This window comes from Dermacentor silvarum, chromosome 3, assembly GCF_013339745.2.
Source record: "Dermacentor silvarum isolate Dsil-2018 chromosome 3, BIME_Dsil_1.4, whole genome shotgun sequence".
Lineage (NCBI taxonomy): Eukaryota > Metazoa > Arthropoda > Arachnida > Ixodida > Ixodidae > Dermacentor > Dermacentor silvarum.
Genome location: NC_051156.1, coordinates 71,972,073 through 71,999,770, shown reverse-complemented (window position 1 = coordinate 71,999,770; position 27,698 = coordinate 71,972,073). Strand labels below are relative to the sequence as shown.

The window sequence follows — 27,698 nt, the reverse complement described above, 5'->3', positions numbered from 1 at the left end:
TTGCGTAGGCTATAACGAGGTCGTGTCCGTGTTGCCGTTGCGCTAAGACTGCGCCGATCCTATAACCACTGGCATCGGTTCGGACCTCTGTAGGTGCGGACGGGTCAAAGTGGGCCAAGATCGGTGGATTGGTCAGAATCATGATAAGGCGTGAAAATGCGGCAGCCTGAGGGGAACCCCACGTAAAAGGCACGTCTTTCTTCAGAAGTTCAGTGAGTGGTCGCGCGATTGCTGCGAAATCTTTCACGAACCGTCTGAAATAAGAGCAGAGCCCCACAAAACTCCGGACGTCTTTGACAGACCGAGGTACAGGAAAAGCTGTTACTGCTCGAACCTTCTCTGGGTCGGGTTGTACACCGGAAGCATCGACGAGATGGCCGAGCACTGTAATCTGTTGGCGCCCGAAGTGACACTTCGATTAGTTTAATTGGAGCCCAGCCTTGCGGAAGACGTCAAGGATAGCTGCGACGTGCTCAAGGTGCGTCTCCAACGTAGGAGAAAACACAAGGACGTCGTCGAGGTAACAAAGGCAAGTTGACCATTTGAAACCTTGAAGCAGAGAGTCCATCATCCGTTCAAACGTGGCGGGGGCATTGCATAAACCAAACGGCATAACCTTAAATTGGTAGAGGCCATCTGGAGTGACGAAAGCGGTCTTTTCTTGGTCTTGTTCATCGACGGAAGTCTGCCAATAACCAGATAGAAGGTCAATGGACGAAAAGTATTTGGCACAGTGAAGACAATCAAGAGCGTCGTCAATTCGTGCTAACGGGTAAACGTCCTTTTTAGTGATTCGGTTTAGGTGGCGGTAATCAACGCAGAAACACCACGTGCCATCCTTCTTTTTGACGAGCACGACCGACGACGCCCAAGGACTCGATGAGGGCTCAATAATGCCTTTGGCGAGCATCTTGTTGACTTCCTGCTGAATAACTTGCCGCTCTGCCGTGGACACGCGATACGGTTGGCGGTGAATGGGAACAGCATCACCAGTGTTTATCCGATGCATAACAAGGGACGTCTGATCAAGTGGGCGATTGTCAGTGTCAAATATGTGGCGGTAGGAAAGCAAAAGGCGATATAGGGCGCCTGCTTGGTCAGGGGCGAGGTCCGGAGCGACCATGGGACGTAATGGGCCGTTGAGGCTCAAGGCATCCTGCGGGTAGTCAGGAGGATCTGGAGACGCGTCGGCTGCAAAATCAGTGACGTGGTCGTCTGTCACTGACCGGAGCGTGGCCACCGCTATGCCTTCATGTAACACTTGTTTCGTCAAGCCAAAATTGACAACGGGGAGACACATCCGGTTAGCGGCAAGGGTAACGATGGAGTGTCGCACAGAGATGTCGCGCGCCAGGAGGACATCACGAATAGGGGCGACGACATAGTCTCCATCAGGCACGGTTGCCGTTGAGGCCAATTCGATGAAGGTTAGGGCATTTGGAGGTAACCGAACAAACGCTGTAGTGCATAGGGTGTTCGATTGTTCGGGGCGAACGTCGGAAAGAAGAGGAAGCTCGAGGCACAACGTACCGGCGGAACAGTCGATGAGGGCAGAATGCGTCGTCAGAAAGTCGAGCCCGAAGATTAGGTCATGAGGGAAACTGGTCAGTACGGTAAACAAGACTGGAACTTGGAGGCCAGCAATTCCTACGCGAGCAGTGCACATACCATAGACGGTAACAGTGGCGCCATTGGCGACGCGTACGGCTCGAGTGACGGCAGGCGTAAGAACTTTTTTGAGGCGACGACATAGGTTAGCGCTCATTATGGACACTTGGGCTCCAGTATCAATCAATGCCGTCAACGGGACACCATCTACGTCTACTTCAATTAGTTTCGTGTTCGTGAGGAGCGTCAACGGAGGATTTGGACAGGACGAACGTGATGCAGCACTACCTCAAAGAGCTGCATGGCCTAGTTTTCCGTCCGGCGGTTTGGCGAGGAAAACGACAAGGTTGGGGTGACGGGGAGCGACGGCGTTGAGGCGACGGCGATCGCCCGGAGGAGCGGCTGTCAGGGGCATCAGAAGTAAGGTACGGACGGCGAGGTGAGTAACGGCGAGCGTCGGCGTATGGGCGAGGAGCAGGGAATGAGCTCCAGTACGGCGGCATCCAGGTGCTGCGGCAGTGGCGGGATACATGACCAGCTTGGTGGCTGTGGAAGTAGATCGGTTTGTCGTCAGATGTTCGCCATTCAGCAGGATTGCGTGGTCTCGGAGCGAAATACTGGTCATAAAGGTTGTGGACATAGGAATCGGTGCCGAATAAGGGCGGGAGATAGAGCAGGCGGTAGGGATGCCAAGCTTTGTAATTTCTTGCCGCACAACCGCTTGTATAACGGAAATAGTAGGGGCCGCTGGGTCAAAGGTACCGTCGAGGGGTCGAGGATGAAGGGGGGCCGGACTCGCGGCTTCAATCTCACGGCGAACGATACGCGCGACGTTCTCTTGAAATGGTCGTGTGGGAGGAAGAGCGGAGCAAGAGGACGTGGCAGGGGTGTTTGGGAGCCGGGAAAACTGTGGGACGACGCGACGGCTTTTGGCTACCTCGAAGCGGCGGCATTCTTTGACGATGGCCTCGACAGTAGAAACGCCGTTAAAGACGAGCAAACTGAAGGCGTCGTCCGCGATGCCTTTTAGGATATGGCCCACCTTGTCAACCTCGGTCATGTGCTCGTCGACTTTCCAGCAAAGCGCGAGCACTTCCTGTATGTAGGAGACATACGATTTTGTCGACGACTGGACACGGGAAGCAAGCTCCTTTCGCGCAGCCTGTTGACGACCTGACGGGTTGCCAAATAGGTCGCGAAGCCTCTCTTTGAAAGTGTCCCAGCTGGTTAGCTCAACCTCATGGGTGCGAAACCAGACACGTGGTGTCCCGTCCAGATAAAAGATCACATTGGCAAGCATTATGGTAGGGTTCCAGTGGTGGCTTCGGCTAACACGCTCATACATGCTGAGCCCGTCGTCGACGTCAACGCCATTTTGGGCGGAGAATGTCCCAGGATCTCGGAGACTAGGAACCCTAACGTACGTTGTGGTTGGCGCCGCAGGTGTAGGTGGCGACGAGGTGTTTCCATCGGAAGCCATGGCTGAGAAGACGACGGTGTGGCCGCTTCGGAGCTCCGTGGCGAGGACGGGGAACGTTCCACCTCCACCAGAATGTTACGCGAAGGATGAGTCAGTAAGACTACCAACTATTTACAGGTTGTATTTACAACAGCGGTTGCAGCGCTGACCAGTTAGATTCACAGCGCGAGCCCAGCTCGTTCTTCCTCTTATTTTCTCGAATGATGGCGCCCGCGCGCCTCGTTCAAACAACCAAATACCACACGCGTGTAACAGTATGCTTATCCATAGGCTCAGATTTCCAGGATGAAGTCTTTTTGCGGGGGACAAATATAATGAAGAAGAACCGCTGGTTAGCCAGATGCCTCGCCAGCGTTTCAAATTTAACGAAAAAGATGCGCCGTCAGCCAGGTACTTCGCCACCGTTTAGGTTCGTAGCCTGTTCTAGGCCCTCGCCGGGTTAGATCTCCACCACAAGATCAACCTCCCCAGTTTTTAGTACCCTGTAAATAAGTGCCTTCACAAATACGATTATTTTTTACCGCTTTACACGTTAGTTATGGCGTCTGTAAGCCGTTCTTGCTGTTTTTCGACACGAAAGCCTGTCCCTGAAATCATATAAGCACAACCTTGGACGTCGCTAAATTACTGCCCTTGCATGTCCATCGCGGCAGTGCTGCTGGCATTCAACCTAACCATGGAAAAATTAACGCTGTGGGCAACTTTCCTACTCCTTCCTCCATCGCAGCCATGAGAAGCTTTGCTGGAGAAGGCTCATCTTTCCGTCGTTACATGACAAATATTACCCACACCATCCGCCCACTCACTGATCTCAAGAGGCCCTGCTCAAGCCAATTTTTGTTCCGCCCTCGTCCACTTGTTAATGGCTCCATTAATAACAGTTCACTATGATCCATCTCTCGCTCCAGAACTTCACACAAATGGTAGCAGCCATGGAATCGGCAGTGTGCTTCTACAACGGCAGCGCAACGCAAAACGCGTAATTGAATACCCTAAACACCTCCTCTTATCCACCAAGAGGATCTTTTTTAAGTATGAAGCACTTGAGGGGCCCGGGCTGTCGGCGTCTAATGTGATGTCATGTCGTCGTGGTTACGCACAAAAACAAGATCTGCCGAAAACTCGCGTCTCGCTCACTCGGTATACAACAAAATTAGTATGAAAGGGTACAAATGTATGACTAACATGACTGATAGGTCATGTCATTAATAACATCACATGCTTATCAGTTACGTCACGATTGATGATTATAAAATCACGTGTGGCGCATACTTGCATTGGATATGCGGGTATGAGCCAGGGATATGCGGAAATTAGCAGAAACTTGTGAAAATCGCTTCCCAAACACCAGTATGGTACCAGCGTAGCTCAAGAGAGGGCGCCACCGCCTCACAAGCAATTGATCCCTCCTCACTTGTGCAAGAATAGCACAAGAATAACATAAGGGAAACACCGGCACATCAGTGCTTCGCAGTTGCCCAGGTTTCTCGTTAGTGGAGCTGCATTAGCGCTGGATTTGCATGAACTACACAACCGCAAAAATTGAGCAGGATTGGAGCTGCATTAAGCGCAGAGTTTGAGCAGGGTTGGAACTACACAAGCGCAGGTTTTTTTTCTTAATTTATGCATCGTGAGTTGGTATGTTTCTTCGATAAAAATAAACAGCCAAGCATAGTTGAAAAAATCTAATTTTATTGCTTGCAGAATATCATCCATAACTGAACTTTCCTTCTTGTGCAATTTTCGCAGTTACCTGTGAATGACGCTGTTGGTCATATTCCGAAAAAAAAAGAGCGGGAGCGCCGAATCGTCATTTAGAAGAATAAGATAGCTGTGTTATCAGAATATTATAGTCCGAGTCGTATTTGCTTGTGAATCTGACGCTACCCGATGGGTAGCCCAGGCTTCAGGCACGGATAGAAGATTGTGGCGTCGTGATAATATTTAGTGAGGTTAATGGGCTGGGACATTCCCAGTGCGTGTGGGCATGTTTAGCATGCTGCCCGCAGAAGAATGTAGGGTCGTGTAGAAATGTGAAACTGTTCGAGTCGGCATATTACACCCAACTCCTCAGCTACACTGAGTCGGCATATTTAAACCTAACCGCTGAACTACCCTGAGTCGACAGATTTAAACCTAACCGTTCAGCTTTATCCTGAAATGATGACCGGATTTAGACGTGGACATTCTGCAATAGATGGGGTCATTGACCTTGTGTCCACAATCGAGCACGAAAAAATGCGACACCGACTTGTAGGAGCAGTTTTCTTAGACATAAAAGGAGCCGATGACAATGTACTGCACGAAGCCATTCTTGATGCCATCAGTAATTTGGGCATCGGCGGCCGTCTCTAAATGTGGATTGAAAATTACCTAGACGGTCGCACGGTCTTCATGTCCACGACTGATGGCGAAACGAGAAGACACGTTGTGGTCCGTGGAGTGCCTCAAGGAGGAGTGCTCAGCCCAACTATTTTCAATGTTGCCCTTATTGGCCTTGCGGAAATAATTCCTGCCACAGTACGCATCAGTACCTATGCAGACGTCATATGCATATGGGCGTCCGCAGTCACGCAACCGCAAAATCGTGCAAGATTGCAGCGAGCTGTTTCTTCAACATCTCAGTACCTGCAGTGCCAAGGACTGCAACTGGCCCCAGATAAGTGCGCTGCGATAGCGTTCACACGGCAGCTTATGTGTTGGTATCCAATTATGATCAATGGCAATGCCATCCCATATGTGACCCACCGCAGATACCTTGGCGTTGTCAATGACCGCGGTGTTTCATGGTCGAAGCATGTAGCAATGTTAAAGGAAAAATTAACTGGGCTTGCTCAATTTTTTCGCTTTCTGGCCAGTATGAAGTGGGGTCCATCTGAGCATTCGGTACTCCGGCTGTACCAGGCTCGCTACGTCGGCTACATTCGGTATAGCCTGCCAGTTTTATCAAGTATGAGCTGGTCATGTTTGCGTACGCTGGAAAGTGCCCAGGCACAGATGCCGGAAACATGTCTCGGTGTTCTACGTTGCACCTCAACCTGCGGAACAATTGAGAAGGCTCGCGTCAACCCTTTACCTGTCTATCTACGATGCGAACCTCTTCGAGTATTCCTGCGACTTCTGTGCCGTCATGGATGCCACCCCTTATCGACACTTCCCGACCTACGGCCGGACTCCACTTTTTCAAGGGCCATTAAATGCCAAGAATCTACCATACCATCATACTTTGTCCTTGCTGACCTTCCATGTATGCCCCCATGAGTATTGTCCAAAATACGGATACGTCTATCTATTCCCGGAATTTCTAAAAAAAATTGCAACTACCTACCGTCGGCCTCAGACATTTAACACTTGAATATATGTCGAAAGAATATGACTCCTCGGTGAATGTGTATACAGACGGATCGGTCTCGTCGTATGTGTCTGGTGTGGCTTTCGTCGTGCCTGCTCATCAAGTCATTCGACGGTTTCGTCTGTGTAACAAGACGACTACAACATCTACGGAACTAGTGGCAATCAGATAGGCCGTTCAATATATTTTGCAACAGCCTCCTCAAGTATGGACAGTCTTCAGTGACGCAAAATCGGCTATGCAACTACTTAGAATGGCTTTGAAAGAAAGCGCTTACAGAGTGTTGGCTCTTCAAACTGCCGAACTCTACACTTAAACGCAAGAAAAAGGCCACCATATTACATTTCAGTGGATTCCCAGTCACTGTGATATACACAGCAACGAACTGGCCGATGCCGAAGCGAAGAAAGCACTTGAAGAACCAGAGTCACTGCTTCCAATTCCTTTTTCAAGAGCGGACGCCAACTGCCTCCTCTTAGGTCTTTACAATAAAATCTTCGCAACTGGTTATATACCTTCATCTTGGAAAGAGGCAATAGTCTTACCAATACTCAAACACGGCAAAGACCCTTCCTTAGTTAACAGTTACAGACCATTTGCACTCACTAACTGTTTACTTAAAGTATTTGAAAAAAATGATTAACCGCCGCCTTGTCTACTTTTTGGAATATAATGGTATATTGGACCCTCACCAATCTGGCTTTCGAAGAGCGAGGTCTACAACTGATAATCTTGTTCTCCTTGAGTCATATATACGTGATGCATTTGTACACAACCAATACTGTCTATCTGTATTCTTTGATCTTGAGAAGGCATATGACACTGCCTGGCGATACAGTATTCTGCAAGACCTGTCGTCCTATGGAATTTGTGGTAGTATGCTGAACATTCTGCAAAATTACCTCTCTGAAAGGAAGTTCCGCGTAAGAATTGGTACCGTACTATCGCGCACTTTTGTTCAGGAAAACGGAGTACCACAGGGGGGAGTGCTAAGCTGCACACTTTTTATAATTAAAATGAACTCTCTCCGCTCTGTTATACCACCTACGATATCTTACTCGGTCTATGTGGACGACATCCAAATCAGTTTCAGATCTTACAACCTGTCCATATGTGAACGGCAGATACAGTTAAGTGTTAATCGGCTCGCCAAATGGGCAGATGAAAATGGTTTCCGATTCAATGCAGAAAAGACTACTTGTTTGCTTTTGTCCAGACGAAGAGGGGTATGTCCTGACCCATGCATTTTGATGAATGGGAAAAGCCTGATCGTTGCGAAAGAACAAAAGTTTTTGGGTGTAATATTTGATGCTAATCTAACGTTTATTCAACATATAAAACAGTTGAAGCAGAAATGCCTTAAAAATATTAACATTTTAAAGATTCTATCTCACCAATCGTGGGGAACAGATAGGTATTGTCTCCTATCTTTTTAAAAGCCTTGTGTTGTCGCGTATAGACTATGGATGTATTGTTTACCAGTCAGCTTCAAAGACAACAGTTAAGCTACTTGACCCTGTCTATCACTTGGGTATCCGCCTAGCACTTGGTGCCCTTCGTACCAGCCCGGTCCAAAGTCTCTATGCAGAGTCGGATCAGTGGCCACTGGATTATCAGCGTACGTATCTTGGAGTCACCTATGCAATAAGAATCATGTCGCTAAAACAACATCCATGCAAAGCACTCATAAATGATCAGTCCACAAATCAGTTGTATTTAAACCGGCCTTCACATGCCCCGCCGTTCCCGCTAGCAGTGAGGTCTGTTGCGGAAAAACTTGCAATAGTTTTCACAGATCTGCAGGAAACTGACTACGCTGAACTTAACCCACCTTGGGAGCAATGCCCAGTCACCTGTGACTTGTCCTTTAAAGAGCTTAGCAAAAAGAGTTGTCCAAGTGCCCTCATTCAGCAACATTTCTTGGCCCTTGAAGACAAGTATAGATCTGTGGCATTTTTTACTGATGCTTCAAAGTCTGCAACTTCGGTATCATGTGCAGCCCATGGCCCAAACTTCTCCAACTCTAAAACCTTGCATAACCATAGCAGCATCTTTACAGCGGAAGCATACGGTATTCTGATCACTGTTGAATACATAGTACAGCACAAGATACAAAAGTCTATAATATACACAGATTCTTTAAGCGTTGTCACAGCCCTGTCCTGTGGCAAAGCAAGCCGAAACCCCGTATTAAACAAACTCTTCAAGCACATACAAGTAGCGTATAAACTAAACCTTGGTCTTGTTGTATGCTGGGTTCCAGGCGGCTCTGGGATCGCAGGTAATGAAATGGCGGACAAAAATGCTGGAGAAGCGGCTCAGAGGGGCACAATTGATGTATGCTGGGTACCTGGTATAGACCTGAAACCTGTGGTACGAAAGGCGCTCCGTAGACATTGGCAAGCTGAGTGGGACAAAGAAGCTAAAAATAAGCCGCACCTGCTCAAACCACAACTAACCAAATATTTCCCACTGAAGCTTGATAGACACACCGAAGTCACCTTGGCACGACTCAGAATAGGACACACTTATGGGACACATAAATACCTCTTGACTGCAACTGCCCTCCGACGTGCACACGCTGCGGTGAGAACCTAACAGTTCTACATGTCCTCATTCAATGTCCTGAACTTCACCGAGAGAGAGTGGCGCATTTTAAGGAACTTTATAAATACCAAATACCTCCCCATCCCTCGATGTTCTTATCAGAAGATGCACTTTTTAACTTTAAAAGAGTGCTTAATTACCTTGCACAAGCTAATTTTCTAGAAATCATCTCATTCCATCCTAATCGTCAAATTGTGCCTCACAGGTGAGGTACAATCTGATGCACTAAAGTATGTATGTCTGAGCCCTCCCACTTCTTGCGTAAGCAAGAATTGTACAGCAAGAGACTCGGACTATCCACAATAATTAAACATGTGTGCCGGTACGCAACACAGCTAAGATCTTATATTTATTTTAGAGATTGTTTTAGATAGATTTTATTTTATTTATTGAGAGATTATTTTAGAGGCTTTTTACAGCCTTTATTTTAAATCATAGTTTTAAACTCACAACTAGATAAACCAAGACACAAGCCCTGGCGCTCTTTGGCCTTAGATGCCCTTGCGCCAAAAAAATGCAATCATCATCATCATCATCAACTGCCTCCTCTCCAGCGTCATCCGAAAATCTACAGAAAAGCACTGGGACAATCCGGATAATTGACACAGCTGACTACAGAGATTGGACCCTACCATGAAATTTAGGTTACCACCGAAAATTCAACGCATCTATGCCAGTCTTCTGCAAAGACTAAGGCTGGGGGTAGCGTTTACGCACGGATACGTGCACCTCATGCGAGTCTCCAGACTGTGAGTTGTGCAAGGTGAATGAGACTATATGTCATGTGCTTTGTGACTGCCCTAAGTACGTCTAAGAGCGTCAAAAGTTAAACAATGAACTTACGCATCTCGACAGCCCACCGTTGTCGGAGGACGTTATTTTAGGTCCTTGGCCATACGCTCAATCGAGTTTCAAGGCCATCCAGGCGTTACTCAACTTTTTAAAAAGTACGGGCCTGGACTGCAGGCATTGAGCATGCCGAATTGCTTGCCATAAGTTTCACATCCTCCTTCTCTCGTCATCGTCACCTATGATGCACATCTTTCTTCCATCTTTCTTTCCCTCTTCCCCTTCCCCAAACGCTGAGTAGCTGGCTAGAGGAATTTACCTCAGGCCGACCTCTCTGTATTTCGTATAATTAAACTTTTCTCTCTCTCTGTTCAGCATAGTGTAACTGTGTTTCATAAAACGAATAGTTCCATATCACGTTTTCTATTTTTAGAATTCGTTGCATTTCCCATGTTATAATCCCTTTACAGAAACACATGAAGGGGTAGTCCATATATTATACAATGCTATCGGTTGGCGTAAGTGACCTCATTATTCATTGAAGTCTAAGCCAGAAAAGCGAGTTCAAGTCGTTAGTGCAAGACAACTACGTCATGGGTGATACTATTCAACACGAGGCCCTCTGATCATGTCCAGCACTATCACTTGTAATTTCAGGTCTCCAAAGTGTTTAAAGTTTTTGCATGAATTATTCATTTTTATCTTTAATATGCTACACTCTATAGAATATTCCAGCTAGGTACTGCTTTGTCTTTTTGTTTGTGTTTAGGCAGTGTCAAAATCTAGTGAGTCGGGCTGAAATTCCTGCTGATCACATATTTTCTGCAACTTCTTCGCGAACCTATGGTGTGTCACCGCGTACTTTAATTGCGATAGGAATTATATGGACATTCGAAGCGCATTTCTACCACTGCCGTCTCCGTGATGTTCCGTATAAAGTACAAACACGATTACATACGCTGTATGTGCGAGTGAAAGCTTGCGAGGGTCCGCCGATGATCGCGGCTCAATCTCGCGCGCGATGGAGGAAGGCGGGACGGAAGCGCACCGTATTGTGTGACGCGCGATGCACGGAGGGGAAGCGAGGGAGAGAGGGGGTGGCGTTCTACTGCGGCGGCTGCTGCTTACGGCGCGGCCGTGCGGTCGCCTTATCTTGAAAGCGATCTGCAACGCGGACAATGCGCACCTGCGCGGGCTTCCTATTTATCTCTGAACGCCAATACCTTGCATTAGTTCGGAAAGCAGCCAAATTTGGCCCCTACTAGTACGAGTTTTATGTGCTTACTAGGGAGCGTGCGAGTGCTGAATACGAATCAGATAGTCTCTGCTATTCGAAGCTCATGCCACTAGATAAACGCTCTGAGTTGATCCCTGTTTCATCCTACCCTCCCGTGTTCGAAGGTGTCTTTTTTGCAATACATAATGCTAAAAATACATAATATGTCCCTTTAAAAATATCCCAATATTCTATATTGGAGTTGACACTCGCTGCTCGTTTTTACAAATATTCGGATTTATTTCTATTTAGAAAAACCGCCCTAGTAAAAACAAATGTGGCTTGTAAACACAGATATGAGAAGCTCTGCTTTGGCCGCATGTTACAGTTTAAGGGATGAGCGTTATTCGTCGCATTCTTGTCACTGGTACAATGAATACATCCTATACTTAGATTTTAGATTTAGACATTCTAGCGTGAATACAACCTAAAATGTCTCCTTAAACATTGTTTGGTGCTGGTTTCATTGTGCGGAACTCGTACATACGGTTATCTGCTTAAAAAGATAGAAAAGTGCATGGGCACTACAAGAAACTGTTTAAAGGTCTGCGATGCGTTATTGACCGGTAGTTATAATTTAAACTAAAGCGGGTTTATTCCGAACAAAGAATGAAAGGCAGAAAACGGTGGTATACAAACAGCAATTTATAAATTGAATAGTGGCACACTAGGCGTGTTTTTTCGATGATCTCCAAGTGCATGGCTTTGCCTATAAAGCGTTCTGTCAAACCTTATAAATTTTAGGATAAATGAACGTTGGGTGCTGTGTGCTGCTGACCATAGTGACATGGTGCTAGGAATCGGTGAAGAATACTTTAAATAAAAAGTCCATCAGGGTACGTTCTACAATATTTCAATGTCTTGAGGTTAAACTAATTATATATTTTTGCTAATGAATGTCGTTTCTCCATTGTTGGAATGCTTGATAGTTACGTCTTTATGTCGACTGGATTGCTACACTGAAGCATTTGTGTGCGACGGTTTTACTGATCCGTTTTTTTTTTTTTTCTGGTTTAAATTCTATTGTGCTAGCAAGTATATGGAAACTCTAGGCGAACTTCTGCCGTCTCCGCCATCGTCACCGTCGCCATCCCCATGTGGTTCCGTATAAAGTCCAAGGGCGATAACACCGTCGCCGCGAGCCCTAGGCTGTATGCCGGAGTGAAAGCGGGCGAGGGGAACGGTTGACGCGGCTCACCTCGGAAGTGCGCCGTCACCGCGCGCGAGAAACCCAACGTTGCGAGGCATTGGGGGAGGGGATGGAGAGTGGGAGTGGGCGGCATTTTACTCCGGCTGCAACTGCGTATGTGGCAGCTGCGAGCAGTCGCGCGGCCGAATCTTGAGAGCGATCTGTGTTGGGGCACAGTCTACGTGCGTCGGCGGCTCGTAGGTTTGTGCGTGCTGTGTGCTTGTGTGAAGCGATAGACACCACCACGGTCACTTCGCTCGCTGCTGCTGCCGCGTTTCCTCACGCGAGCGTTTTGACAGCGAGTGTCCGCGATCACCGAGTGTGGTGCATTCATGTTTGCTGTGCACACTGACACTTGCTTGTTAATTTAGCTAGCAAGCAAATGTTTACAAGTCGATACGGCCGGTAAAAGGCCGTATCCTTACTTCGTATAGCTCGCTGCTAATTTACTGTCGCAATCGATGCTTCGACTTTCGGACGAAACTGTGCCTTTTTTGTTAAAGATTGGTGATCGACCTGCGGGCCATTAATTATGTTGTGCATGCGACTGTGACAAATTTAATAAAAGTTTGTCTAGAAGTTTATGTCTAGTCCTAAATGCCTAGTGCTAAAGGCCTAGTCCTTTCGGTCTAGTCCATCTTGAAACCAGCATATCACCTGAAGAGGTCGACATCGTCCACGCCCACGCTAGCTGCTGGCACAAGGTCTACGTTTGCGTCCATGTCGTCACCTACTGACACTCGTTCAGCGTCGGCAAAAAAGTTTCACAACGTCCTCGTGATGGAGGGCGATTTTCTGTTGCGTTCTGTCTACTCTGGCATCAGAGTTTACGTGGTCAGCGACGTCCGCGCCTGGCAGAATAAAGTGAAGCGGCCTGAGAATTTTAGTTCTATTTTCCGCCTCTTTTCTTCGGGGTGTGTTTGTAAAATCGGCAGTGATGGCGAATTTTCTCTCGCAAGGTTGAATTTGTAAATACAATGTACCCATGAAAATGATTTGGGGATGTTGAACTTCTACGTAAAATACAAAAAAAATACATAAGTGGGTTATATCTAAAATGCTGCGGCTGAAAGTACGACCGAAGTCTCCTGTTCCATTTTTTTTATATATACTTGAGATGTATCCGGCAGTGTTTTCATGAAAACGCATAGCACGTCCAGCGTATTTTGTTGGTTCTGGCATGTTTCACGTTATGATACGTCGCGCATAACCGCGCTGAACTGCTAAATACATACTTCCCTCGCGTCATCGCTCATATTGTGTGTCTTACGGTGCAGCTTGCGTGAGCCGGCGCAGCCCTTGGAGGCCCATATGCTCACCACTGCTGCAGCAACAGTCGCACCTGCATGCGTAGCGTTGATGCGCGCTTTCACAAATGAAAAAAAAATGTCAGTTTCGCCCTAAGGGCGAAGCAATGAATGCGATAGCGACACAGCAATGTCATACGAAGGTGAGCGGCTTTGATAGCAATATGAATTGTAGTAAACATGAGCTGATTAAGTAAGCAGGTGTGCTGCGGCGTAAGTAGACCGACATGAAGAGAGACTCGATGACCACGATAAGGCGCGTGTGAAACGGTGGTGTTTATGAGAAGCGCTTCCCGTGGGCAGCGCGTGCGAAGGGACACACCTGTAGCGCTGCACTGCCGATCCGGGCAGCATTGCATGTGTAGCGTGCGTTGGAAAATGTGGCCCGACGATTACTAACTGAATGAACAAGCGTGGTGTGAGCGCTCACAAACAAACACGAATAGATCACACTGAATGACTGCAGACAACGACTGTGAAAACGCTGGCAGCAAGCATACGCCGCAGCGGGCGAAAGTGGGTGCGGTCTATCGCTTCAACGGAAACTGAGCGGCGAATGCACGGCGTATAAAGGTCAGAGCCGTGTGGAGATAAGAGACGGTGCGGACGAGCGACGAGCGCGGTTGTTGGCGGAGTGAAGTCCGCCCCCCCCCCCCCCCCCCCCCCGCTCCCTCCGGTGCTGGCTTCCTGCTTCCGTGCTTGCGCGTGGGAGATTGAGTGCGTGCGCTCTCCGTGATAGCGCGCGTCCCCGCACGCTTCCGCTCGGGCATACGGCGCGCGGCGCAGATTTTTTCTATAGGGAACCTGACGGCGACGGCGACGACGACGACGACGGCAGAAATCCGGTTGAAGTGTCCATATAATTGCTATCGCAATAAAAAATCACACATTCAACTTGGTGTCCCTCGACGCAATACTACGAGTGAGTGAGTGAGTACGAACTTTATTGAGGTCCTGAGGAGAAAGAATTAAAGCGGGGCCGGAGGCCCCGCCAATCACTCCGGTGGCTCCACCCAGGTCGGGGCCGGTAGACGGAGTCCTTCGGCGACGGCCCGGGCCCTCTGGACAGACTTGAGCTGTGCGATGAGCTCTGTGCTTCTGAGCGCTGAGTCCCAGGAGGACTGGTCAGGAAAGTCCGTGCCCGCGCTGGCAGGGCACAGCCAGAGCGTGTCAACGTGTCAACTATGACAACGTGTGCTTCTTGCAAATATGTCAATGATACAGTTACGCCCCGCTACCGATTCACTTCGGTGATTGGTGCAAATTCGTCCATGTTGCAGCATTTCACAATTACAAAGCTGCTGAAGCCAAAACATTGACCCATAAGTTAACGACACCATAACTATCCAGAGCAGAGGAGTGCAACTCTTCTTCGGACAGATAGCTGCGCTGACCGCTCTTCAAGCCCCTTTTAGTTTTCATTCACGAAAAGGTGCGAGAGACCCTTGTAGTTCCGTTTGCTTTATCACTCAACGCAGCTCTTTCCTGACGCTTTTTGTGGAGACGGCTTTAATCATACTAAACACTTAAAAATTGGTAGCGCGAGTAACGGCGTCTTATGAGACGTAGTTATGCATTCGTTTAAAGGCATTTTCAGTCATGTCTGTTTATACATTCATTTACTTTGATGCTGTTTCGTCTACTTAAAGTAGTAAGTGATGCATAGATGGAGTTCTGTGCAAACATGATATAGTATATACGTGAAGTAGCTCATTTTGATGGTAATCAAGGCCGGCATGACTGGTGACTTACATTTCTAACGAATTTCAGTGCCTATTTTTGTTCAGTACGTTATAGATAAAAGGTTAGAGTAGAATGTAGGTAAAGCGCACAATAATTGTTTTCTAGAAACGCCGAGATCAAGAAGTATTATATGGCAGAAACCTGAGGAGTGTGCAGTCAGTTGTTAATATAACAAGCTCACAAGCAATCGCAAGCTCACCGTTTTGTTAACGTTGCGGTAAAAACTCGGATGGTTGCGCTGGGTAACCGGTTTGGATAACAATTCACTACATATTTTTCCCTTCATTTCCTCTTTTGTCTGCGGCCGTTTGCCTGACCTGACGGAGCTCTTTCCCCACTTACATCTTACAACGAAAAATGACAAGAAACAATGCGCCATTACTGTTGCCAGACATCCATACGCATCGGACCATAATGAAAAGAAAAATAGAGAAACGCCGACCAACAAGAACTTGATTATGTCAGGGCAAACGTGTGTGTCGCATCAGCTAGGTAGGGCGGGAGATGTGCATGATTGTACATAAGTGATGTGAAAAACCTTGCACTCGGCCGCGCAACGCTTGAAACAGCGAAGCTAGACGATCGTAGCCCAGCATTTTCCGGAAGTGCGCGCGAACTTTTCATCTCATGATGATGATAATTTCTTTTCGCGCGTCTCGGACTTACGGCCGTCAGTGCGCGTTGCATAGCGCAGTTTGCAACGCCGACACCGCGTTGCAATGCGGACACCGCGGTCCAGCAGAGCCACTCCGTGAATGCGTCTCTCTCTCTCTCACTCACAAGCGCGGAAAACCTCTTCTTCACCCCGCAGAGCACGAGCGTACGAACGCGCCAGCTGTGCACGAAGACGACGACGCTTGAACGCAATCACATGGTTCGCAAAAATGCATGCTCTGCAGGCGAGGCCGTATAGCCTAGTGGTTATGACGCTCGCCTTGGGACCGGGGTTACGCCGGCTAGAAACCCACCTTGGCAAGAAAGTTTATTTTCTTGGTAGTTTCTTGCTACGCACCACACATTACGGCTGGCTTAAACAGCTTCGCTGTTCAAATGAAACGGTTTATAAAACTTCAAGACGTTTCGGCTTCCGTACAGAAACCTTGTTCAAACGATTGGCCGCACGCCTGTCGTAGATTGCTGAAATAGATGGTTCGACGATAATTAGTCTGGTCGGGACGATTTATCCACTGACCGACCAGACTGCCTGACCCACACGAATTATCGTCGAACCATCGGACCATCAGGTTGCGCCGTTAAGTAAGTTTATTGAGCCGTTTCTACATGCGCGACAGGGTACATGTAAAAAAATCACCAGCCATTCCCCTGTCAAGAAAATGGGGGTAAGCGAAGCTTGTCATGTGTGTATCTGACCTTCGTCAGGGTAACGTTCCGAAGGCGTCGCCTCGGGATTCTCTGATCGTCGCTGACGGCGAGCCTCGGCTAGGGAAGCCCTTACGCTAGAATCAGCACGTCGATGACGAGCCCTTTCCCGAGTGAGTTCACGCCAGAATTCATCAAACGCCGCTTGTTCCTTCGCAGAGTGCACCACGCGTGGCGTTCCCATCTATTCGCCGAAACTGATCTGAGGTGAGGGAAGCCCGGAGGAGTGCGCGCCAACCCGCTTTTCTTCCATATCCTTAGGGCCTCGCGACACACCAAACGAGCCTTACTGGTCGCGCGCGTGTCACGTGATCCGCGTGTCACGTAATCACGCGTGTAGCATATCCAATGCGGGTGTGCGCCGCACGTTATTTCTTCCTTTTTTTCTCTCTATTTCTTTCCGTCTGCCTTCCTGCTTCCTTCCTTTTTTTCTGTCTTTCTTGTCCCTGGTATGTGCCATTGAGTTTGGACCCTCTCTGCACTATCATCAGGATCGGCCCACACGACAGGGGCTTGGAACCCTTGAGCTTGGAACCTTTCTGCACAATCGCCAGGATCGGCCCACTTTTCAAGCGTGACACCACCACCCCCAACTTAAAAAAATTGCGTAGCTTGCACTGGAGGCGCAGTGCTAAAGAGACAGCGGAGCTGATGGGCAGCTAGCTAGTACTGGCTTTTGGGCTAGTCTAAGCACTACCAAGTCATCGCCAGAATTTTCCGGAATTACTTGAATACTCATTGATTATTGATTAGCTATTCATTGTCTATCGATTGGCTGTCGCAAGGCATTCGCCACGTATTTGGGCTAGGGTAAGTACTACCAAGTCATACCTAGCATTTTGCGGAATTTATCAATTATTGATCGATTATCGATTAGGTATTGATTGGCTATCGCAAGGTATTGGCCGCATATTTGGGCTAGGCAAAGCACTATAATGTCTTCCGCAGCATTTTCCAAATTTTATTGATTATTGATCGATTATCTATTAGCTATCAATTAGCTATCGTTTGGCTATAGATGACTGACTAAGCTTAAGAAGTACCAACCATGCTCAGCTCAACGTTGGCTTAGCTAGACTTAGCCAGGCTCAACTTCGCTAGTTTACAGGGGTATGTGCCATGGCGCTTGGACTCTCTCTGCACTACCACCAGGATCGGTCAACAATTTTTTCCGACGCATCCGGGACTTATGGCCGGCTTAAACAGCTCCGCTGTTAAAACAGCGGAAGGGGCGTTGTCTAGAAACACTACAATAAACGTACTTATACACATGACTGGACGGTGCACTGAGCGACGCTGCAATAAGTGCCTGTGAGACGTGCTGCTTGTTGTCATTTACTATTACCAGATTTATATGAACAAAAGGTTTTCTCCGCGTCAGAGATACCGGCAGAAAAAAAAAGAAAATTCGGCAGAACCCATCTCCCGATGACTGTCGACGGTAATGCGTTTAGCATTGAATCAATATAGGGACGCAACGTATTTCCACCGTCGAAACGAGTTATGTATGAGGTATTGTACTGGAGCGGGACTCCACTTTCGTGCTTTCCTAAAGAACACTCGAGGCCACCTAGCGGTGGCACCGCGAAGCCTGAGCATGGCCTCCGAAATGCATGGCACGCCGATGAGTGCGAAAGCTGAGAAATGTGTCATGCGGCAGCCGGACTCCACTCTCCCGCTTCTTTCTGTACAAACTGCGTCACCTAGTGGCACTGCCGAGAAGTTCGCGCGTGGCCACCAAGGCAACGCGTGTGCCCCATACACAATGAGCCAATTTGGCAAGAGGTTCACTGAAGAGCGGCACACACCTAGTCCATTTATAGTGCAGTTCGCTAAAGTGTTGGCGTCAATGCCGTTCATTTGAAAAGCGGCATATACTCAGTGCATTTGTGGCACAGCCTGCTAGGCCAGTGGGTTGGTGTCCTTGAGGAACCTATGTGACGTAGGCTCGATTCCCCCCAGCATCTAAAACTTTTAAATTATTTTTTTTTCTTAAACGTAGAATGGCACACACCTACAGGCACATACCGAGCGGCACAAGTTGGCATCAAATGTGTTCATTGAATAGCCACACTTACCCAGTACCGCATCTACAGTGACCCATGGCGGCAGGAAAAAGGCTGATTGAAGCGTGGCACATATCTACACATTGCCACATGTGTAGATATGTGGCAATGACTGAAGTTGACTCAAGGTGACTCAACAGTGACTCAAGCTGGGCTGACGGTTGGTTTGGAACCCTGTTCCGTGAGCACACACAGCCCGATGCTCTAGCCACTCGAACCGAGTGACGGGAAAACGCTTAGATGCAAACATAGATACATAGATACTTAGTACCCGGAAAATTCGTAATCTGTTCTTTGAATGCTTACGCATTAAAAGAAAAGGAAGAAAATGACCAGCAGTAACAAAATGGAAGGTGAGATGTGAAACCAAACACGAGACCATGACGTGGCAATCAGTTACCGCTACGCCTCTGCTTGTGCTTGTCAGCTGGTACTTCTTAAACTGATTCTGCAGTTCGCTGATTAGGCACTGCCTCAAAATTCCTCGGGCTTTTGTCGCATGCTTTTATGCTAAATTCGGAATTTTGAAGGCCAGTTATTGTGGGCGTAACGTACATTCTGCTCTATCATTTCGTACTTGAACGTATTGATTGCCTAGAGCCACTTCAAAATGTCTTTTTCGTTATCGTAACGACGCCTCCGCCGCGCTAGCACTGATTGTTGCCGAAGTGTTATATGATTCGTAGTCTGTCCCTCCCGTTTGCTTAGGATTCCACCTAGAATTCGGGACGGGCAGGTATGCGTGTATGATGAGCAGCTGATTGATGCAATAGTTCAGCGGAAATCCGCTAGGTGGAGATAAGTAATTAAAGGGAAACTAAGACTTCCACCCAAATGTAGCAATTTGCTACAATGGAAACCCAACCGGGTTCCTCGAAAGAAAGCCTCGCAGTTGAAGAAAAATTCGTCCTGGTCCGGGACTCGAACCCGGGACCACCGCCTTTCCGGGGCAGCCGCTCTACCATCTGAGCTAACCAGGCGGCTAGCAGATGGCAGGGCGAAGTCAAATTTGTCGACAACTCGAAGCAAAGGCAAGTGTTTGATGTAATAGTTCAGCGGAAATCCGCTGAAAGCCGGTTGGGTTTCCATTGTAGCAAATTGCTACATTTGGGTGGAAGTCTTAGTTTCCCTTTGATGAGCAGCTGAGTACGTTTTCTAAGCACTGTACACTGAAAGTGTTGGGAACGTTCAGAAAAGCTGTCTCTTTGTGGATCCGCGGTATCTTTAATGCGTCTACCTGGATTGCTCACGCTTACATCCGACGTAACTTGAATACCTCATTTGTAAAATTGAGGCTCAACTGTAAATAAATTATAAAAATGTCTGTCCAAAAACTAACCGAGATGCAGTATATCAACAATGCTGTCGAGCTTCCTGGCAAAGTCAAATCTGTGGTCTAAGATTCGTGTTTCGTACATGATCTGCAAAGCCTCAACGCGTCCGAGGTATTTGACGCTCGTCCAATGCAATGACGAGAAATGGTGTTCGTATTGCAGACGAGAACCCAGGAATCCGTGTGGTTGATCGCTGTGGAAGGACGGCACACTGTAATCTCAATACGAAAGGCAGCAGCGCGCTGCATTTTGGAAGTTTACTAATGAAGAACAGGAATGAGAATGGTATTTGTACTCATCAAACACAATAACACATTGCATTTGAAAAAAAAACGACCATCATAATTTCGGAGGCTATGGAAAGTGAAGCTTGCGTGAAGCCGGTTAATGAAACACTATAAGTTTGCCCATTTAATCGCCGCGTATTTGGCGTAAAGGAAACCAGCGCGCACATATGCTCTCAGTCTTCCGTAGTACGCAATGTCGCAACTCTTTTAATGGCTTGTACTTCTTCATTTCTTATTCATTTTAAGCGTACCGGTCAATTTAACGCCAATGCCTCTAGTGGGAACGTGCATTAGTATGGAAATGATAATCATTATCAACACATGGCGATCATGTAATATAGTTGGCGTTTCTTGCTTGCTCCAAGAGTGGCTCATACCCACTATGGGGGATTAGACAAGAATCGGGTGATTTAATAACAAGATTATACGAGTTGGCACGATATGTACCACCCGATTTTTCTAATCAGCTGTTGTAGCTATGTGCCAAAGTATGGAAATAAGAAATAATAATTGTCATTCTCACGCGGCGATCATCTCAAAGAGCTATTTGATGTTGGCATGATAGGCCTCGCGCACTTCTTGGCCAATCCCCCCATGGTATGTGCCATAGTATGGAAATCATCATCCCAATCATGACGTGGCGATGATCTGATAGCCTAGTTGGCGCGGACACGATAAAAGCATGCGTGCGATTGTGGCCTAATGGTTAGAGTATCGTGCTGCAGTGCTGGGGGGGTCGAGGTTTGCATACCACTGCCACACGCACTGCTTTTTTTTAAGAGTGAGGAGGAACCTACACGGTGAGAATACGACCAGCGACCGGTCAACCAAATGACCGACCGACCGATCCAGGTAACACCACTGCAGGATGGTAGAAAAAGAAATTTTCTCTTTATTGAGAGCTTGCTCAAAAAATTTTGAGAGCTTGCTCAAACAATTTCTGCTTGCTTCGCTGCTAATGACGTCGAAAGACTATAATTTTCTGCCGCCCCTGATACGTAACACCCTATCTTCTCCCCCCTCCCACCCCTCATGCTCTTCCCTCCCCTCTCACTTCTCCCATGATGAACGCAATGGAGGTTTTGCTGAATTCAATTCAAATTTCCTGCGTACGCCCTGCTCTCGCGCCGCCTATTGGGAACCTTTATTACTGTTTGCTTAAAGCCACCTAGAGAGACGCGGCGTCAGTCGGCTTGTTTTTAACGCGTAGCGTCTCTGCGACACCATTTCTAACGCGTTCTTAACGGGTTAAGTTTATTGCGATAGCAATTATATGGACACTTCAACCGAATTTCTGTCGTCGCCGTCGCCGTCGCCGTGAGGTTCCCTATAGATAAAATCTTCGCCGCGCGCCGTAAGCCCGAGCGGAAGCGTGCGGGGACGCGCGCTATCACGAAGAGCGAACGCACTCAATCACCCACGCGCAAGCAAGGAAGCGGGAAGCGAGCGCCGGAGGGAGCACGGGGGGGGGGGGGGGGGGGGGCGCACTTCTACTCTGCCAACAACCGCGCTCGTCGCTCGTCCGCACCGTCTATTATCTCCACACGGCTCTGACCTTTATGCGCCGTGCATCAGTTTCCGTTGAAGCGATAGACCGCACGTACCTTCGCCCGCTGCGCGGCGTATGCGCTCGCTGCCAGCGTTTTGACAGTCGTTGGCTGCAGTCATTCAGTGTGATCTATTCATGTTTGTTTGTGCGCGCTCGTTTGTTTGTGCGCGCTCACACCACGCTTGTTCATTCAGTTAGTAATAGTCGGGCCACATTTTCCAACGCACGCTACACATGCAATGCTGCCCGGATCGGCAGTGCAGCACTACAGGTGTGTCCCTTCGCACGCGCTGCCCACGGTAAGCGCTTCTCATCAACACCACCATTTCACACGCGCCTTCTCGTGGTCATCGAGTCTCTCTTCATGTCGGTCTACTTACGCCGCAGCACACCTGCTTACTTAATCAGCTCATGTTTACTACAATTCATATTGCTACCAAAGCCGCTCACCTTACTTCGTATGACATTGCTGTGTTGCTATCGCATTCATTGCTTCGCCCTTAAGGCGAAACTGTGACATTTTTTTATATAATTACGGATTTGGTGCCGCATTTTTTTCATTTACTAACGTAAAAACCAGTCCTATGTGTATTCTTAGTTAAATGCACGTTGCGAATAACAGTTATGTACATATATTTTGCCTCAAATAGGCCTGAGGTTTCCTTTGCGCTGTATAATGTTGACGCGTATGACCCCGTGCCATCAGTGCTAGTAGCTTGGTTGGTTTTGGCCGGGAGGTTGAATCGAGTGAGAGACAGACAGACAAAGTTTTTCGTGCTTAGGTAGCTCAAGAAAGACTATCGTCTTTAATAAATAAAATAATTTTGGCGCATGTACGTGAGAATCTGACCATCACGTGCGCTAAAGGGAGAACTAGGAAACCTGTAGATATTGTGAAAAAGTTATTGCGGATGCTCACTGGCAATTGTTTTGTGCCGACCACTGCTGAGCCGATAAAAAATAAAGACGAATTGAGAAGCACGGGCTAATATTTGTATTTCCTTTTTCTTTTTGCAGACATTTTTTAAAGTCCACGTTATTGTTGATCTGCCATTAAAAATACTAATATTAAAAGCGCTGCGCTGTAACAATTTATATAGCCGTATGAGCGTGGTGCTAGCTCTAGTAATTAGATTTGAGGCAGCTGGAGTCGAAAATTGCAATGTATCATCTGCATCTATAATATATTAAATTTTGGTTCAATGTCAATGTGTACGACGTCTTCAAGGTAGTTATTACAGCGAAGCTGTATATGGCTAAGTTCTGGCGGATCGCGTCCGCGGACAAAACGACGCGTAGAACAAAGTTGGCCGATCCTGGTGACAGTGCAGATATGGTCCAAGCTCAATGGCACATACCCCTGTGGGCTTGGGGACCTGTAACGCGCCTCTTAACTGCCCTTGTCACACGTGGGACCTAAAGAGACAAACACAACGCACCGGAACGATGAACGCTGTTGCCCAAACGCAAGTCTACGACGATGCGTGTCGAAACATCAGTGATAAAGCGTAATAGTCTGCCAACCAATAGCTGCGTATCATTCTTTCTTGACATAGCCATTTCCCTAGCGACGTCATCAGTTGCCACTTGGACTCAGCAGGGATTTGGGTGGTTATATATGTTAAACCACTTGCCGTATACCGTAGTGATCACAAGGTGATAGTTACCATGGTTACAAAATAAATGATGAACACCGTGATCTTTGAGTGTATATGTATCTTTATTCGCTCAATATAGTCAATAATGGTAATATTTTTGACCAACCAGACGGATCAGACATCGAGCCTAGCCCCTGCGGCATGTCAGTGTCTCGAGAGTTTCTCCAGATTGGTGACGAACATTGCCTTGATGCTTCGTTGCGATCGCTCATTGACTGTCTCGAACCCTCCCCTAACGACGCGTCACTCCGCATGTTCGTCCTTGTGAATGGCAGACTTTATCGTCGTATGGTCCAGTCAGATGGCCCTGAGCTGCTTCTCGTTGTGCCTAAGCATCTGCGTTCAACGGTCCTGCATGAGCTTCACGACGAACCAACTGCTGGTCACCTTGGTGTATATCTCGCACGTATGACCGTGGCCGGCGCCGCTTCTTTTCGCACGGTCTCGCCCGGTCTGTTCGACGTTACGTGGCCTTCTGCGATAAATGCCAACGTCGGAAACGACCTGCCGCACCCCCTGCTAGACTGCTTCCACCACTCTCCATCCCGACCAAACCATTCATCCATGTTGGTTTAGACCTTCTCAGTCCTTTTCCTGAGTCAAGATCCGGCAACAAGTGGGTCACCATTGCTATCGATTATGCGACCAGGTATGCAATCACTCGAGCGCTCCCCACCAGCACTGCATCTGACGTTGCTGATTTTTTGCTCAACGATGTTATTCTGCACCATGGCGCCCCTCGGCTATTGCTCACAGATCGAGGCCGCGCATTCTTGTCCTGAGTAATCGAGGACATTTTGCGCTCCTCCTCGACGCAGCCACAAGTTGACCACTGCCTACCATCCGCAAACAACTAGCTTCATCGAGCGCTTAAATCGCACCCTCACGGACATACTCTCAATGTGTTTCATCTGACCACGGAGACTGGGACCTGGCGCTACCTTACGTGACCTTCACCTACAATTCATCGCGTCACAATACCGCCGGTTATTCACCCTTTTATATGCGTTTTGGTCGTGAAATAACGTTACTACTGGACACCCTACTTCCGGCAGCTACTGCGCCGCACGCGATGCACGCTCGATGCACGATGCAAATAATATGCACGCGATGCCATCGTTCGTGCCGATCACGCGCGTCAGACCACCCGCTCTAGACTGTCGGCCTCGCAAACGACCCAGAAGCGCCTTTATGACAGCCAACACGACGGAATGGACGACAGGAGAACTAATTCCCGTGGTGTCAATTCCGTTGTGTTGGCTTGTCTGAGAAATTGTCACCTCGGTACACGGGCCCTTACCGGATCGTCCGCCAGGTAACGGACGTCACCTTCGAGATTGTTCCAATCTCTCCGACTTTGCCGCCTGCGATCGCTCCCAGTAACATAGTTCCTGTCAGCAGACTGAAAGCATACTGCCCTCTAACGACAATGCTTGAAGTGCACCGAGATGGCGCTCCTATCACCGGGGATAACGATGCTACGAATTTACAACAACCCGAGAGAGACATTCTGCCTGGAACAGACAACAAAGAAGACGGGTCTGTCTGATGCGCGGGCTGTCCACCATCTTGGCTACTGTGTATCTCAGTGTAATACACTATAAATTCTCCCGTCTTGTGTCTTTTTACGCAACAATATATAAATTCGATATAGCAGTATTCACTATAGCAGACCCACCATAGTCACACCTTCGCTGGCTTCCATCTTCACAGTAGTGGAAGGGCTCCGGGTGTTTTTTTAAAGGTAAGTATTGAGAATGCTGCCTTCAAGGACTACAGATAAAATTCGTCTAATATTAGATGAATATCAATCTATATCCAAATATTGTTGGCTGCTACTTAGCTTTGCAAGTATGTCAAGTTTTCCCTTCAGAAACCATAGATTGCTAGATTTTTAAGAGTAATATATGGTTAAGGTGGTCGAAAGCTGTTGTAAAATGTATGGAAATCCCAAGCATAGGTTCGGTATGCTCGATTTATTTTAATATGACTGATTATTGTTCTAGCAATGCCAGTTCTGTGGATAGACGTCTTGGTAAACTGAATTATGTTGATTGTATATATTGCATGTTTTCTACAAAAAAGGCGCATACGGGTTAGCTCCACTTTCTCGAAGACCTTGAAAAGTAGGCATTATCAACATCGGCCGGCAGTTTCCAAGATCGTTATTGCCTCCCTCCTTGTGAAAAACTAAAAATTTCGACAGCTGCGTCTTTTGAGACAATACTGCGTTCTCAAGGCAAATGTTAAATATGAGAATCAGAAAGGAGGCCATCAGGTCACGCAAATATTTTACTTGCTTGATTTTTAGGCTGTTTGCATCGCTGCACAAAGTAATCACTAAATTTATTGGCAAGTAAACTTCGTTGCAGCTCTTCAGTGTTCATTATTAATTTTATTAGATTTATTGTGGCAGTGCAGAGAGTGTTTATTTGAACTGTGATATGTGGACTACGTTACTGCAACGTACTGCAGTATTCATTGTCGCTACATTACCAAGGTTCTCTCTCATAATGACTTTGTGTGTAGAAGTGCCCGAGCCAGAATGTTCAGCATCTTCTATTGTTAACCTCCTTTCTTTAGCATTTCTTCAAGTTTTACAAATATTTGTACTTAGACTTATTATTTTTTAACATCACTTTGCTTAGATTTATCGAACGGGTAAAACATTTCGGAGAGTTAATAATGTGCGGGGGTTTCTTTCAAATGGCCATGTTTTTCTTTGCTAGCCAGTTTACATTACACAACAAAATTAGGCACACGAATTGAGGTACTAAAAATATTCGTAGAACTTCATCATTACCGAAGTTTAATAAGTTACTAACATTTCGGTATTTTTTGTATGTACTGCCCACCTCTTCAATTAAGCCGGAGCATGTGGAATAGTAGTACTTGTCACAGGCGAGTCTTGCAATATTTTGGGAAACAACAAAATAAAAGTGATAAGCTTTCACCTTTAGAACAAAGCGTGTTTCATGGAGGGATTTCATTATATGTAAAAACATGGAATTTTACATAATGAGTCTATGCTTAGGTGACACAAGATTCGCACTGTCGGATGTGTGTGATAGTCATTAAATAACTTCTGTTCGTCAGTAATCAAACTTTCATATAAGTACAACAAGGCAGATTCTGTGAAGACATATTTTAAGCCGGTTAGTTTACAAGAAATGTTGACTTAAGAAGGAATTATGCAATGGATTTCATCTACTTTTCATTGCTACGAACGGAAAGCTTTAGTGTCAAAGAAAACGTGAAAAGCCCGTGTGATTCTCAGAATCTTGTGGAACATTTTTACGATTGTTGCAAAGGCCGTTGGCTTAAGTTGTCCTCGCAGTGTCTTAGCATGCTCTCAGCATTTTCATTCCCTCCACATTTAGTTGTTTACCAATGCTTTATAAACGACACATTTATGGTAGCAGAATCACGTATTTGTAAGCACGCAGTGCACTGACACCTTTATTTTTTTGCTATGGCCTAATTAAAAGCTGTAAGACATACATGAAAGCACCCTTTAAAAAGGCAGGCCTCCGTTCACTCTAGAACAAGCATAAACTCAATGTAGGGTGTTTTCCTAGGCGAGTAGGCACATAGTGAGGTTAAGATGGCTCAGCAGGTGAAAGAACGCCAGCACAATTAAAAGCGAAGAGCTTAAATCCAGCTTTCTCCCGTTTCCATCCTTGTACTTGTGCTCACGTTTTTTCAGCGGCTGGAATCATTTTAACAATAATAAAATGTAAGCTATAATTACGTTTAAAATGGTAAATATAACATCAAATTAACCATCGAACAATCTTTTACAGCACTGTCAAAGTGCCTGCTGCCAAAAGAAAAGGGCTTCTTCGGATCCAATATCGGGTTCTACCCAGTCTACACGTACGATGTTGAAGAGGACAACTGCAAAAAAACGAGGCACAATAAGAAGGAAAACATTTATCCACGTAGCAATGCTTTTGAAAGTTATGAGCAGTGCCACAACATTTGTATGCCAAATTCTAAGTAACAACATTCATACCAATATACCTAGGCAAGAGTGGAGTTTCTACTGAATAAATTCGCCCACTGATTGGTCC

At 47.1% G+C, this 27,698-nt stretch overlaps 1 protein-coding gene across 1 annotated transcript in view; it reads left to right on the top strand.

Annotated features, from left to right (window-relative positions):
* The window catches only part of LOC125944260 (uncharacterized), a 42,199-nt gene that overhangs the window by 13,928 nt on the left and 573 nt on the right, over nt 1-27,698 (top strand). Inside the window, exon 4 of the mRNA XM_049664608.1 lies at nt 27,429-27,624. Within this exon, the coding sequence (XP_049520565.1) occupies nt 27,429-27,624 (196 nt within the window). The remainder of the gene's footprint in view (nt 1-27,428; nt 27,625-27,698) is intronic.